Source organism: Zootermopsis nevadensis, unplaced genomic scaffold (genome assembly GCF_977971745.1).
Source record: "Zootermopsis nevadensis isolate Lab colony 2312 unplaced genomic scaffold, Znev_1.0 Znev_ptg000008l, whole genome shotgun sequence".
NCBI classification, from domain to species: Eukaryota; Metazoa; Arthropoda; class Insecta; order Blattodea; family Termopsidae; genus Zootermopsis; species Zootermopsis nevadensis.
Genome location: NW_028259140.1, coordinates 14183489 through 14197968, shown reverse-complemented (window position 1 = coordinate 14197968; position 14480 = coordinate 14183489). Strand labels below are relative to the sequence as shown.

The 14480-nt window shown below is 42.8% G+C and overlaps 1 protein-coding gene across 2 annotated transcripts in view; it reads right to left on the bottom strand.

The window, feature by feature from the left end:
* The window catches only part of LOC110839612 (kelch-like protein 10), a 165206-nt gene extending 153074 nt beyond the window's left edge, over positions 1-12132 (bottom strand). Inside the window, exons 1-7 of one of the 2 annotated variants that reach the window (XM_087345194.1) lie at positions 11942-12132; positions 8060-8108; positions 7242-7338; positions 5887-5986; positions 5498-5693; positions 2941-3128; positions 1400-1651 (exon numbers count right to left, since the gene is read on the bottom strand). In XM_087345194.1, the coding sequence (XP_087201320.1) occupies positions 1400-1651; positions 2941-3128; positions 5498-5693; positions 5887-5986; positions 7242-7338; positions 8060-8083 (857 nt within the window). In that variant the 5' untranslated portion in view covers positions 8084-8108; positions 11942-12132. Of the gene's footprint in view, positions 1-1399; positions 1652-2940; positions 3129-5497; positions 5694-5886; positions 5987-7241; positions 7339-8059; positions 8109-9581; positions 9741-11941 lie in introns of those variants that run through there. The other variant, XM_087345195.1, reaches the window with a different exon arrangement.
* Between the last annotated feature and the right edge of the window lie 2348 nt (positions 12133-14480).

Here is a 14480-nt window from a genome sequence, read left to right as displayed (position 1 = left end):
TTCGGCTCTAAAGGTTCCCAGGCAATGCCCGCTCGTCCTCGTGAAAAGGTCGTAGGTTGAAACAAGGGCACGGTGTACGCAAGTGAACAAGACAGTGAGATAACAAGTTTAGAATTTTGAATTCTGGACTTAACCTTGGCGAAACGACGTTTTGGTAACTGTGTGTGTTAATCCCGTGAAACCTCGTGTAACCGGACTAAATGGGGGGAACCACGGGTCTGACGAGCGAGGGAAAGGGGAACGTGGTCATGGAATTGAACAAATAAGTAGAGACTCAATACAGATTTTAGTGTCCAGCGAATGATGCGGGCGTTCGCGAGCACAAGCCGACGGCAAAAGTCACTCGTGAGCGCTGTTGGAGGGAGTCCCTGTACTAAAATAGTGAATTTATCAGTCATTCTGTCCATCGCATGAACTGAAGGTTCTGGTGTGATTCTGCCGATGTCAGTCGATTTGCTTGCTATGTTGTCCTGAACAAGAAGGAGTAAGGGTTCAGCTTCTACGGGGACCAGCGGGTTGGTCTTTGTCTTTGCCCGATAATAACCAATTCTCTAAATGTCCTGAAGTGTTCATAATAATCAGCAAAATCTGGGGTGAGGTTAGGTCAATGAACTGTACCGCGTGGACATCGCTTTAAACACTTTCGCCGGTGGAATCCAATCGCAACCGATCTGGTTGAAATTCGGTCGCTTAGTGCGGGAATCGGATAATCGAGGCTGGGTTAACAGAGATTTTGCTGTACGCAGAAGGATGTGGGGCTGAATGTTGATTTGGGATTTGGGAGGATTATGTGAGAAGCAAGGAATTCCGCAGAGAAAGAAACAGAAAAGGATTTCGAGAGGAAGACAGATTTAATTATGAACCTCCAATTGGTCGAGATAGCTCAGTTGGTATAGTGACCGGCTACGGGCTGGACGTCCGGGGTTCGATCCCCGACGGGGGCAGAGGATTTTTCCTCTAGCCTCTGCGTCCTGACCGGCTCTGAGGCCCACCCAGCCTCCTCTACAATGGGTACCGGGGTCATTTCCCGGGGGTAAAGCCGGCCGGGGCGTGATGCCGACCACTCACCCCCATCTAGTGCCGGGGTCAAGGAAGAGAGGAGCTATACCTCTGCTCTCCATCAAGCGCCTTTATGGCGTATAGTGGGACAAACTTTACTTTACTTACTTTACATGGTGAAATTAATCATCTACTGGTCATAATGACCATCAAAGCATACGCAGTTAAATCCGAACATTTAAATTACAGGCACATTAATAACAACCTGCAAACGCTTTATAATTCGCCCAATCCTCAGTCAGAGGCTTTTATCTCCGACCTGGCACTCGGCTGCTCTCTTGAGTAAAGCTCCAGCGACGAAGGCTGGCGTCACAGCAAATGACAAATGAACATCAATTACCTTGCGAACTGCATGATGTCGATACAGTTGACGACGTCCATCGCGTCCCTGAGGAAGTCGCAGCAGAGCTTAGTAACGCCTGGTATAAACAAGTACTCAGCCGTCACGAGCAGATGACTCACGTTGTCAGAGCGAATGTCCACCTCCCGCAAATAAACATAATCCAGTATCTGGGTCATCATGTCTGAGCTGACTCCGCGGAGGAGAATATCAGTCTCCTCACCGGTGTGCAGTGTTGTCGTGAAGAGGGTCCTGAAACATCGATTTGGAGAAACGGCGAGCAGAAAATTACAAGACATGCGAACAAACTTTAAGTTTTTATGACTCACGTAGCCAAATAAAAGTATCTTTTCGTCAATGTGGTGGATGCATTTTTGTTACCTGAATAATTAAAAACTCTCAGAATAAGTACGAATGGGACCAGATTAACTGCGAGAGGTTCAAGAGCGTGCGTAGTCTTAACAGAATATAACTTAAAAATCGGAAAGCAAGCAGCGAACATTTGTACTATAGAATGGCCACCCTCGTTTCTTACATACCCTTGACTCCTTCAAGAGAAATCTGAGGTTATAACAAGTACTACATATATTTTAAAGCCAACGCTAATATTTCAACATACATCGCGGGCTGTAAATTCCACTGATTGATCAGTTCGAAATATGAAATTTATTTGCTCTGTCAAAGCAATTTCCCGACAATAAACAACTTAAAAGAAAAGCCGATGTTTCTACGAGGCCTTTAAGAAGCGATCACCAACCAGCAAACAATTTCCTATTACAAAGTAAGGGATTTGCAGTGCAAGACAAACGGAAAGATTTGATTGTCGGAAACTGAAAGAGGGCACAGCTCGTAACAAGACGTGAGAAACGTCTCTTGGAAGACAGAATCAATGGCTCGTGGTTAAAATTCATTTCTCATTTCGAGAACTCGCCGCAACTTTATTTAAAACACAAGCAAATTAACGTATGAATAATTATCGATCGAGTTTCTCGTAATAATGAAACATTTCTCGCGAGGTTCTTTGTTACAGTTTATTATATTTAAGACAGAGCGACTCACAGCTGCTTTCAATGTTCCGGGCATTACCGACTTTCTTCTGGATTTTGTCGGTCGTCTTTATGTATTAAGACGAAGACGTTTTGGACATGGATTCTATTTCTCCCTCCAGATCGATTGACTGTCGCCTTGGTACAACCGCACTTAAGAATTAGTACAAAAAACACGTATGTCTTCTAGGATGTTGTCTCGTAGAAATTATCGGACGTTTCAGAGGTGCTTTCTGCCTCCATCATCAAGGAAAGAAGGCATTAAGTACGTCTGAAATGCCACTCAGTTTCTACGGCGCAACGCCCAGAAGATATTCTTCTTCGTCTTCCTCACCGCCGTGAGATTTCATGACAATGAACAAATAACAAAAGACAATCAGCCGTATAAAAATACAGATTTCTGCATCAAAGGGGATGAAACATTTCACATACGAATTGACGTTTATCATGTCCTTATTTCACGTGTTAATCAACCACATCAGTGAATAAACAAACCTGAAATATTCGCTGCGCATCGACAGAATCACTCTGTGGACTCGGAAGACGCCGCCGTCCTCCAACCTCAACACCGCGTCACACAAGAGGTTCTCCTCTCTTAGCTTATTCAGACGGACCAATGCTTCGGTGCACGTGCACCTGACGCCGACTTGAGAACGGCTGCGACTTTGGTTTGACTCCATCTCCTGAAAAACAGTCGATCGCTGTTACAGATTTTTCTTTATACCGACGCGTGTGCACATCGACTGGGAGTGACTGAGAGGAAACACGGTACTGAGAAGAATATCTGGTCCTGCGAGAGAGTTACTGACAAGGGAATGGCGAAAATTGCATTGGAGCTTTATCAGCCCCTGCACTAATTAATAAATTGTAGGCTGTCAGATCAGGGTGTAGTACACATGGCAGATACAAGAAGACCTGAAAGGAAGAGGTCACTTGAGAGTCCAATGCGTTGCTGGGATAATATTAAAATGGATCTTTGAGAGGTGGGGGTGAAGGTGTGCCCTGACTTCATCTGCTTGTGGATATGGCTTAGAGGTGGAGTCTTGTAAACACGAACATGAAATTTAATGTTTCATAAATGGCGAGGCACTTGATTACATGGGCTACTGTTATATTCTCAAGCAGGGCTTCGGTTCCATGAACTCAGTTTGTTTCTTTGTTATAGAAATGTCTGTTGAGATTCAATACAAAATGACAAAGCTGTAAATGTGACTAATCTAACTAACTAGACGGCTTACGGAACCCGAAGGTTCATCACCGAACTAACCAAAGCCCTCCACCAGACCCTGTCCTGGGCCAACAAAATCCAGTCTCCTTCAACTCCAGTCTCCCATAGATCCCGCCTGAGATTATCCTCCCATCTACGTCTTGGTCTCCCCAGCGACCTCTTCTCCTCAGGCTTCCCAACCAATAACCGGTGCACACCTTTTGTCCCATCCATGCATTCCACATGCCCCGCCCATCTCACTCTTCTTGGTTTAATCACCCTGAAGATGTGACTGATTTAGACAATATTAAGTTATTTCATCTTCTTATATGTAATCTACGTAGACATTACGTATAAAATATCAATGTAATCTATAAAGTCTTAGATGCCTCTACTCTGGTGAATCGATTTAAAAAAAATTACGACAGAAATATGCCATAGAAAGTATGTGACTTTCGATGCAGAACTAGACAGTTAACAAATCAATGTTGGAAAAAGAAGGCTACGCCTTTTCATAAGCATAAAATTTTCGAGTTCTTCTCTCTCTGTAGAACTAAAAGTGCTTAAGAGCTTACGTGATTAAGGAATTTCCTGCCTAAGTTACACATTTATATAAACCACGAGCGCAATACGTCACTTAAATTTATCAAATGAAGGCGAGATTTACAGTTGGGAACAGTCACAAAAGCTCTAAGTCGTTCTAACGCATTCGTAGATCAGGCCTAGATCACGCTACTCACACACTGCAATGTGCAAGATATTCTATGGAAAGTCGATTGGTACTCGGCTCGTCAAAGAATAGTCCACTTCCTTTACTGAACCAGAAGGTTCATCATCGTGTTCACAAAAGCCCGCCACCTGGTTCTATCCTGAGCAAGTTCGCTACATCGAGGCCCATCTCCATCTTAATGTTATCCTCCCACTCACGCCGAGGACTTCCCAGAGTTCTCCTCCCTTCAGGCCTTGTAAACACTCAACTCACCCTAACAACATCGGGTGTGGAGCTCGTCATGCATTTTCTCTATTATCTGTCCCACTCCCGTTTTGGGTCCAAATATCTTCCTCAACACTCTATTGTCAGAGGCCCTCAGTCTATGTTCCTCCCTCAAAGTGAAAGACCACGTTTTGCGACCGTACGGCACAACTGGCAAATTTACGCTTTGGTTCATTTTAATCTAAATTTTCTGAGAAAAATTGTGGAATCCTTTGCCTCTGTTACAACTGCCTTTGCTAAGTATGACTTTTTTGTTCCTTTGGGGCTGAAAAAAGGGTAATGTGATAAAAGTTTGCCATGACAAAAACTGCACAAACTTTCTAGTATTTGTAAACTATACAAAGAATGTAAATATGCCAGAATGTGTAGCAAATCCAACAAACTACAATACCAAAAATACTGTATACCATACTGGAGAACATTTATGTTCCAATTGCATTCTTTGCTATTTTGCATACATAACTGGCTGTAAAGTTCATTTATCGTAGTCTCATGTTTGTATCAAAATTTGCAGTAGATGGTCACATTTCATTAAGTGTGTTATCTAATAAAGTGTACACAATATGTCATGCCATGGAAACTGCTAACATGACAACCCCCTACTGCTGTTTGTAGAAAGAGTCCTTCGTCAAGAGTGGAGTATATAATGAATTCTTCAGATAAGATGTTCAACTGTTTGAGTATGATCATTGCTGTCCATAATGTTATAGGATTATAACAAATCAACCCAATGAAAGAATTACATAAATGTACCTCTGCATACTATTCTGTTTATTCATTCGGGGCTGGTTTGTTGTGAAAAAAAGTGACAACAAAGTCCTTATGCCGTGAAAGCATCTTTAAAGTCTTACCCCAAAACCTAATATTCCTTTCGAAGGTTTTCGTTTTCCAGGGAACACGTGTGGAAACTTTATGGGGAAAATGACACTCTGCTTCGAAACTTTCTTAGCTCCTTCCACCCCAGCCACATCTGACCCCTTCACACAAGGCTTCTCTACCATTATGGCTTTTTCCAGCTCGGTCTGTAACTTCTTTTCGTAATTATTCCTGCAGAAAGAAAATCAATAAGTTATAAGAGAGAAAGGACATTTCTTCTGTGCAAATACTTGTACAGAGGATCTTGTGTTCTGCTGACCAGAATCAAAATACCCGCACAACTGCAAAACTTATACATGAATATTACAGTCTTGTATCCAGAAATATGAATACACTGATAATTAAAACAAAAGGTTTCGCCTACTTTGAACAACTTTCTCCAGCCTTCAGTTTCGCCGCTCCATCCAAACGCTTATTCCTCTGAGTCCTGTTGCCCTCCTTTGGTCTCGCCCCTTGAGCTTCATCTGCAACATTTACGTTGGACTCCTGCATATTATTGTTTGCATCAGTTGTGAGTTTTGCCTTAAAATCCTCCTAAGCCCTAATCGCTATGCCACAGTACAGTTAAAGTTGCCTCTGTGCACAAGCATACAGGGCCTTGGAGGTCAAGATCCATACATTCTAGACCTGGACAGTAAACAGCGGTGAGTAGTCAGCTTCATGGTGCAGCCACTTTACTTTCAGGATCCATTGGACAGGGCAGATTCAGAGAGAGAGAGAAAAAAAAAATTCTAGTCCCTGTCAACGCTCTGACTGGAATGTTTTCAACCTGCACAATAGTCTTATTAAAAATTACTGAGTATTTACAATGTGACTCGAAATAACCAAAAGCTCAAACACAAACCAACTCTGCTGAAAGGAAATTAAAAAGAGCCATCGAGGAGAAGTGAGAGGCAGAGGCAATGAGGCATTTACGAACCATATCCACCAATGATACTATTCTAACAAAATCGAACTGAACGTAGAGTAAGAATTGTGATTAAGATGAACCATAGTGGACAGCCGAAGTTAAAACATCCATTAATCAGGACATTTCTTCTACCTATTTTTCTGGATGTTATAACCATCACTATGACCAAAAAGTATGAGTAACCAGTTCGGCTGGCTATAAAATACGCACAACATAAAAGGATGAGGGAGGGGGACCTTGATACGTAGAGCATTTATTCTAATTATGCTATTCCCACAATTTGCTACCCAGGATAGCTCAGTCAGTATAGTGACTAGCTACGGGCTGGACGACCGGGGTTCGATCCCCGACGGGGGCAGAGGATTTTTTCCTCTAGCCTCTGCGTCCAGACCGGCTCTGGGGCCCACTCAGCCTCCTATCCAATGGGTACCGGGGTCCTTTCCCGGGGGTAAAGCCGGCCGGGGCGTGATGCTGACCACTCACCCCCCCATCTAGTGCCGAGGTCAAGGAAGAGAGGAGCTATACCTCCACTCCCCCCAAACGCCTACATGGCGTGTAGCGGGGCAAACTTTACATTACTTTTTTACAGTATGCTACCTTTAATCCCATCCAGTGGACTCAATATGAAGCCTCGTAAAGTGCACGAACTACAAGACGCTTTTCCACTCACACATCTGACTGCTGATTAATCTCAGAATTCTGATCTACATTGAGTCCCATAAATTTCTTTTGGGTTTTAAAAATACTTATACATTTTAAGACTGTCTCAAAACTTTATATTAATAAACTGCAAATTTGTCTCAACATACATTTCTTTGAATCCAGAAGGCATTGTATAGCATCTTCATACAGTCTCTTTGCCTCCGTACACTTCTGTCTTGCCTCCCTTGCACACCTTCGTGCTTTCTGCAGAAAAACAATCTCTGGTAAACATTTTCTAAACTGTACAACGATGAATAATAACCACTCACAGAAATTAACATATAAGAGACAATCTTTTAGGCAAACAAGAGTTATACATACAATGCCCCTTTATAACAGCGTTAGTTCAACATATCAGATCTACACGTGGCTTCGTAGTGGCTGAAACTCTGGCACACCCAACCAAGTTGGGTTGTAGTTAAAACAACAGCATACCTTTTGCCTAAAGTTGTCAGCAATTAATCAGATACATTCTCTTGTGCATAATTAACCTTTTAAAGACAGTTCTGATCCAATTATCATGTTTGTCATCTAGTAGCTAAACAAAGAAGATAGGTCAGGTAAACTAGCTGAATGTACTTCCACCACAAAATTAATTTAACCCTTTCCATGTAAATAAAATTGTGAGGATAGCTGTGAACAAGTTCTTAACAAAGTGTTCATCGAGTGTCTCAAATCCCACTACATTCAATTGGCTTCAGACAAGGTCCAATTCACGTAACGAACTTTTGCTTTCCACAAAGAACGGGGAATGTTTTACCAGCCAAGGAGCCGTCAGTTCCTCATGAAAACCCCTGCACTACAGAATGAAACAGTTCCACATTAATGTGAAATGAAAGTCACATTCGAAGTACATCCACTCCATTCATAAACTTGTATACTGAATTTTATTTAGCCTTTACTTAAAAATCAAACAAAATGTTACCTGCAATGGAGTTTCTTCTGCCATTCCAGCACAATTAAGCCAGAAAGTTCTAAAAATAATCAAGAAAGCAAAAATTAATTTATATTAGCACGTAAAATTGCCTGTTACATAACATAATATTTAGTACTAAAATAAACCTTGGTAGTGATCGAACATGGCGGGACAGCGATACGAAATTAAAAGACATTAGGACTTCCTCTTGAGATGGAAAACCATGACTGATATATAGCGCATAAATTCTAAACCCCAAATACTGCATGAAGACAAGTGGACAGTTTCATATTTCATGTCACTTTACCCCAAGACGCAATTATGAAATCTTTTTGAGAACCCCATCAGAAGAAAGACAGAGCATGAAAAATGACCACGTGGCATGTTAGAATGTGAAACTCCACACAGTGAACTCGTGTTTATCTTCAGACACTGAAAACAGTCTTCGATTTCCATGTGAACAAGAGCAGTATTACCATTAGAGTGTAATCAATCACAAGCAACGGCCAAGACTCTGCTCAAGGTAAAGATAACGCCTGTACTCCAATGGAACATATGGGACCACCTTACAGAAAGAAAGTAACTTGGAAATGTGGGAAGGCACAAAAGCATAATAATGAAAAAAGGCACTCCTCATGGAGGAATCTGACACCGGCTTATAGTGCCATCTAACTAACTAACTAACTAGAAGATTCATCACCGAATTAACAAAAGCCCTCCACCGGACCATGTCTCCTTCAACTCCTATCTCCCATAGATCCCGCCTGAGATTATCCTCCCATCTACGTCTAGGTCTCCCCAGAGGTCTCCTCCCTTCAGGCCTCCGAACCAATAAATTCTAAACACACCTCCCCTGCCCACCCCCTCTAACAACATCGGGTGAGGAGCTCGTCATGCATTTTCTCTATTATCTGTCCCACCCCCGTTTTGGGTCCAAACATCTTCCTCAACTCTCTGTTCTCAGAGACCCTCAGTCTATGTTCCTCCCTCAAAGTGAAAAACCACGTTTTGTACCCATAAATACTTTGCACTCAATAACAGCAAACATTCCCCGGATTTAATCTGCTGTTGTAGCGAGATCATAGGAGATTCGTCGATAATTAGGCTTGTAAAACCGAAATAAAATTTCTTCTCAGTTCCCTAAAACGCTTTAATAATGTCGATGTAACAAGAGATGTAAAGTGTTAGAATTATTATTCAGAATATAAACCCCACTTCTTAGCATTCATATATTTTTATTAAGATTCTGGTCTACGAAAAACTTTTTATTCATTTAAAATTGTAAAATGTTAATTGCCTACTGGAATATTCTTTTACTATCAATGATGCCGTGAACAAACAGAAGTCAATCTAATATTACTTGAAATTGTGTTAAAAAGAAGACAAGTTTAATTCTCTTACTCGAGTTCACAAATTCAGAAGAAAACATTAAATTCAATTCAATTCAATTCAATTCTTTATTATTTGTGTGCTGTATCAACAGCCTGATGGCCAATGTGATGAACAATAATAATAAATAGGAATCCCTTACCTCAAACTTTGTTCAAGTGTACGATACCACGACGTCCACCGTCAATGATCGATCTAATCTAAAATATAATGGAGAGAGTATCACAGATTTCTCAATAATTCTTATATTAGTTAAGTACTTGTGATATTCTGAAAGGATTTTAACAGCAAAAAATTGTCTACTCTACGACGCACTTCTTCTACAAGCGATTCACAGCAAAGCTCTTTCCCCAATAACGAAAGCGGATTGTTGACGGCAGTAATGTAACACAACAATGCCGAATAAACACGACGTTCCCTAGGTAACCAGGTTCCACTTTTCCGTTCCCCTTTTTCGTAACACATTTTTGCCGAATGACCCTTCCTTATAGACGTATTTACGTCAAAATACAAAGAGAATTAATATAACTTATAATTAGGTTACATTCAATCATAAATGCAAGAAGTCGATAATTAATAATAAGATGAGAATAAATTTAAAAATATTCGGAAGAAAAAACTGCATTTCCAATTGCCCTTATTTAAAAATTTAAAATTTTTGAGGGGCCCGAGCGCTATTGAGTCCATTGCCCCTGGGTCAGAGAAAAGGTTTCCCTCGTTCGAATCCCGGGAAATATATTTTCTGTTGTTCGGACATCAAGCACTAGGGTAGAATGGCGCTAAGGCAAATTCTGTTCTTGTTCCTGGGAAATGATTCGATTGACTAAAGTCACAAGCCCGAAAACTGTCTGAGACCCAGAAGATGAATTTGTAAGAAACTGTCGTATTTCCCCTTAGTAAATACCGCAGAGTCTACCGGCCATGGGTAGACTCGAAATTGAGGGTTGACATTTCTTTACTCGTTCGCTTGTGGCCCGTGAAGAAGAAACATGGCGTGGTTATTCCATAAGACAAATGAGAGAACACAGGAAGGTCGGAACTCTGGGAGAGGTGTCCTGAGTTCGATTTCCGGCTAGGGCGGTCACTTTAACTCCGAAACTAATCGAGAGAGAACAATGGCGCCAGGATCAGAGTTTCTTGCCTCCAAGAGGAGATTACGGAAACGTAGGCCTCGACACTGGGTTCGACTCCTGACAAGAAGAATGGTTTCTGTTGACAGGAACGCAACCGCGTTAAGAGAGCGAAAATATTTCGTTTCGGAGAGGAAATTACAGGATCTAAGGTCACAGACCCGAGTCTGTCTTAAGAAAACACCATTCCTGCGTAAGAAACGCTTTGCTGCAAATGGTAATCAGAGCCTCATAACTAAAACGAGGGTTTGGTCGCGGCGGAAGCCTTGACGGTCTGTGGCTGCTGCTGATGAGAATAATCGCGTGAGGCAACTCGTCCTTCATGAAAAGAATTTTGGTTGGAGAGTTGTCTGGAATTTGAACCCATAAGTGGCTCACGTCAGCTGAAGGTCTTAATGATTTGGGAGTGGCGGGCCGTCTTCCTTTTGAATTATCCCCTTGTATTTGCCTTACAACTGAGGAAACGCTCGGAAAACCTCACTCATCCCCAACTTTCTACCAGCGCCTAGTAAAACTTCTGTGTTTTTCTTTATCAAAATAGTCGTTACCAAATTAAATTTCAAATGTGTCTAGTCTAAATAAATAATGTGTCGGATCCATCAAAAAGTTTTTCCGGCGCTTTTATCAAAGCAGGTTCACGAACATTGACCTCCTACAATTTTAATTCCGAGAAACAGAATTTACGTTCCCTCAATATGACGCCAGCAGTTAATAAGAAGATTTCACACTTGTCAGTTGGTTCCTCGTCGTTTAAAACTGAAAAGCAACAAGCGACTTTGGCTACTGTAACGCACTGAGCTCAAGGAAAACTTCTTAGTTCTCACGACACTTCGTGCATGAACCATCAGCTTTAGCAACTTCAACGCTGCATTCTGTATTTATGGGTTGCGCTGCAAGCAGTGATTATTTGCAGTTGTTAAATATTTTTTAGACCGTCTTCCGATTTAAAGATTTACGAAATTAATTCAAGAGATTTTTTCGTATTGCTGTAAAGTTGAAATATTTACCATAAATGCAGAAGGTATTTGGAGTACAATAACCTCGTGCTCTAGAAAACAGTTCAATGGAAATTCTACCTCAAATTGTTTAGTATTCGTGACAGCACAAATAAAATCAGACAATCGGGCGTTGCCAATAACATGACATAAAAAGAACCAGCTGCTATCCTCCCTTAAGGGCAAAGTTGGCTACAGAATTCCTCCAGTAGCCAACGTTACAGAAGTAGAGTCCTCTAGAATCAACGAGATCTTCCTTATGGCGTTGCTGGCATGTGAATGTTTAACGATTACACATCAACCCTCACGATACCACAGACAATTAGAGAAACAATTGCAAATAATAATAACAATAATAATAAATAGGAATCCCTTACCTCAAAATTTCTTCAGTAGTAAGAGACCACGATGTCCACCGGCACTTATCAATTTAATCCAAACTAAAATGGAGTATCACAGATTTCTTAATAATTTCTATATAAGAAAAGAACTTGTGATGTTCTAAAAGGATTTTAACAGCACAAAATTGTCTAGTCCACGACGCACTTCTTCTACAACCGATTCACAGCAAAGCTCTTTACGCAATGACGAAAGCGGATTGTTGACGGCGATAATATAACACAACAATGACGAGTAAACAGATGACGTAACAATTAGTTCCTTAGGTAAAGCATTGTTACGCACGCAGGAGTTGTCGATCTGGAGGTCAGCGGAGAGAGTAGATTGACAGATCTCCGAGGATTGAGAGTGAGTGAGTGGAGGATTGGGAGTGGACGAGATCCCCACCGGCACAACCTGGAGAGAGGTAGGGACGATGCTTGCGCTTGCGCAGGCCTCCGCCCTCAGTTAGCTTTTTGGTTGTGTCCAGTGGGACTCGTGTCGAACGAGGGCTGCCAGAGGTCGCCCAAGGGCAACCGAGGGCGACCGATGTTCAGCAGGCCAGCCGAGGCCGTCCCCAAAAGACGGCCAAGTCGGCACACCGAGTGGTTAGACTACTCGGCTACCCTGACTGAGGTTTTCCGTGCTTTTCCTCAGTTGTAAGGCGAATGCCAGGGTATAACTTAATAGGGGCACGGCCCGCCACCCTTCCCCCCCGCCGATCATGGAGGCCATCAGCAGAAGTGATCTTCCCCCCATGCCGCAGAGGCCTTCAGCCGAAACGGCCCCTCCCTTTCTGGGTTCAAACCCCAGAAATCCAACCAACCAAATTCCTTTGGACAACTTGCCTGACGGGATAAACTCCCACCAGCAGAAACAGATCCCAGTTTGAATGGTCGAGGCTCCCGCCACGACGAAACCCCGCTAGCGTTAGCAAAATTTCCGTTTTTTTTAATATTAAGACCGTTTACCATTTCCAGCAATGCACCTTGTGTGCAGGAATGGTTTCACCTAGGTAGGGACGATGCTTGCGCTTACGCAGGCCTCCGCCCTCAGTTAGCTTTTTGGTTGGTTGGTTGGTCTGGAGGTCAGCTGCCCGCAGCCACGTCCGGAAGCTGCAAGTTCTGCAATCCAAGTGTCTTCGCATTGTTACTAACGCGCCCTGGTACGTTAGTAACAGGCAAATACATAAGGATCTGGGGGTCCCTTTCTTTGCCGACCACATCAGAGCACTAACTGAGAGGTTTGACTCGAGGCTAGCTGGTGTGGGGAACCCCTTAGTTCGGCAACTCGGGAGGCACTCGTGCCGAATGAGGGCTGCCAGAGGTCGCCCAAGGGCAACCGAGGGCGACTGATGTTCAGCAGGCCAGCCGAGGCCGTCCCCAAAAGACGGCCAAGTCAGCACAACGAGTGGTTAGACTACTCGGCTACCCTGACTGAGGTTTTCCGTGCTTTCCTCAGTTGTAAGGCGAATGCCAGGGTAACATAATAGGGGCACGGCCCGCCACCCTTCCCCCCGATCATGGAGGCCATCAGCTGAAGTGATCTTCCCCCCATGCCGCAGAGGCCTTCAGCCGAAACGGCCCCTCCCTCTCTGGGTTCATACCCCAGAGACCCAACCAACCAAATTCCTTCGACAACTTGCCTGACGGGATAACCTCCCATCAGCAGCAACAGATCCCAGTTTGAATGGTTGAGGCTCCCGCCACGACGAAACCCCGTTAGCGTTAGCAAAATTTCCGTTCTTATATTACGTCCGTTTACCATTTCCAGCAATGCGTCTTGTGCGCAGGAATGGTTTCACCTAGGTAGGGACGATGCTTGCGCTTGCGCAGGCCTCTGCCCTCAGTTAGCTTCTTTGGTTGGTTGGCCATATTTACACATTCTTGATATGAATCTTACACATTTTCCTAACGCTGATTTCCCGAATGACCCTTCCATATAGACGTATTTACGTCAAAAGAAGACAAGACTAATTCTCTTACACGAGTTCACAAATGCAGATGAAAACATTAAATGTGACGAACAATAATAATAAATAGGAATACCTTACCTCAAAATTTCTTCAGTTGTAAGAGACCACGATGTCCACCGTGAATGAGGAGTATCACAGATTTCTTAATAATTCTTATACATAGTTACTGTGTTTTATGCGGAAACTCTGGATAATAAAGACAGGTGGATGGACTTTCGGACAGGTGGATAGATAGAGATCTCCTCTGCCATAATCTTAAGCCTCAGAGGGGTTTCGAAGCATTTGTTACATGAATAACCATCCCCACATACATAAAAAGTAAAGATCGAAACAGGAGTGTCATATTGAATTTTATTTCAACAACAATTAATATGAAACACCCTGTTTCACCTCAACCTTCTTTTAAATGGGTGGGGGGGTGGAGGGTGTGGAGTCGCATAGGGTGTGTCACCAAGCAAGATACCACATACAGCTGTAATTTTAGTAAGTTCACTGTGACAAGAAATTCAGGAAAGCTAAAATTGTTGAAATGACACGCATGTTGCATTCTGCACTCATGGTCA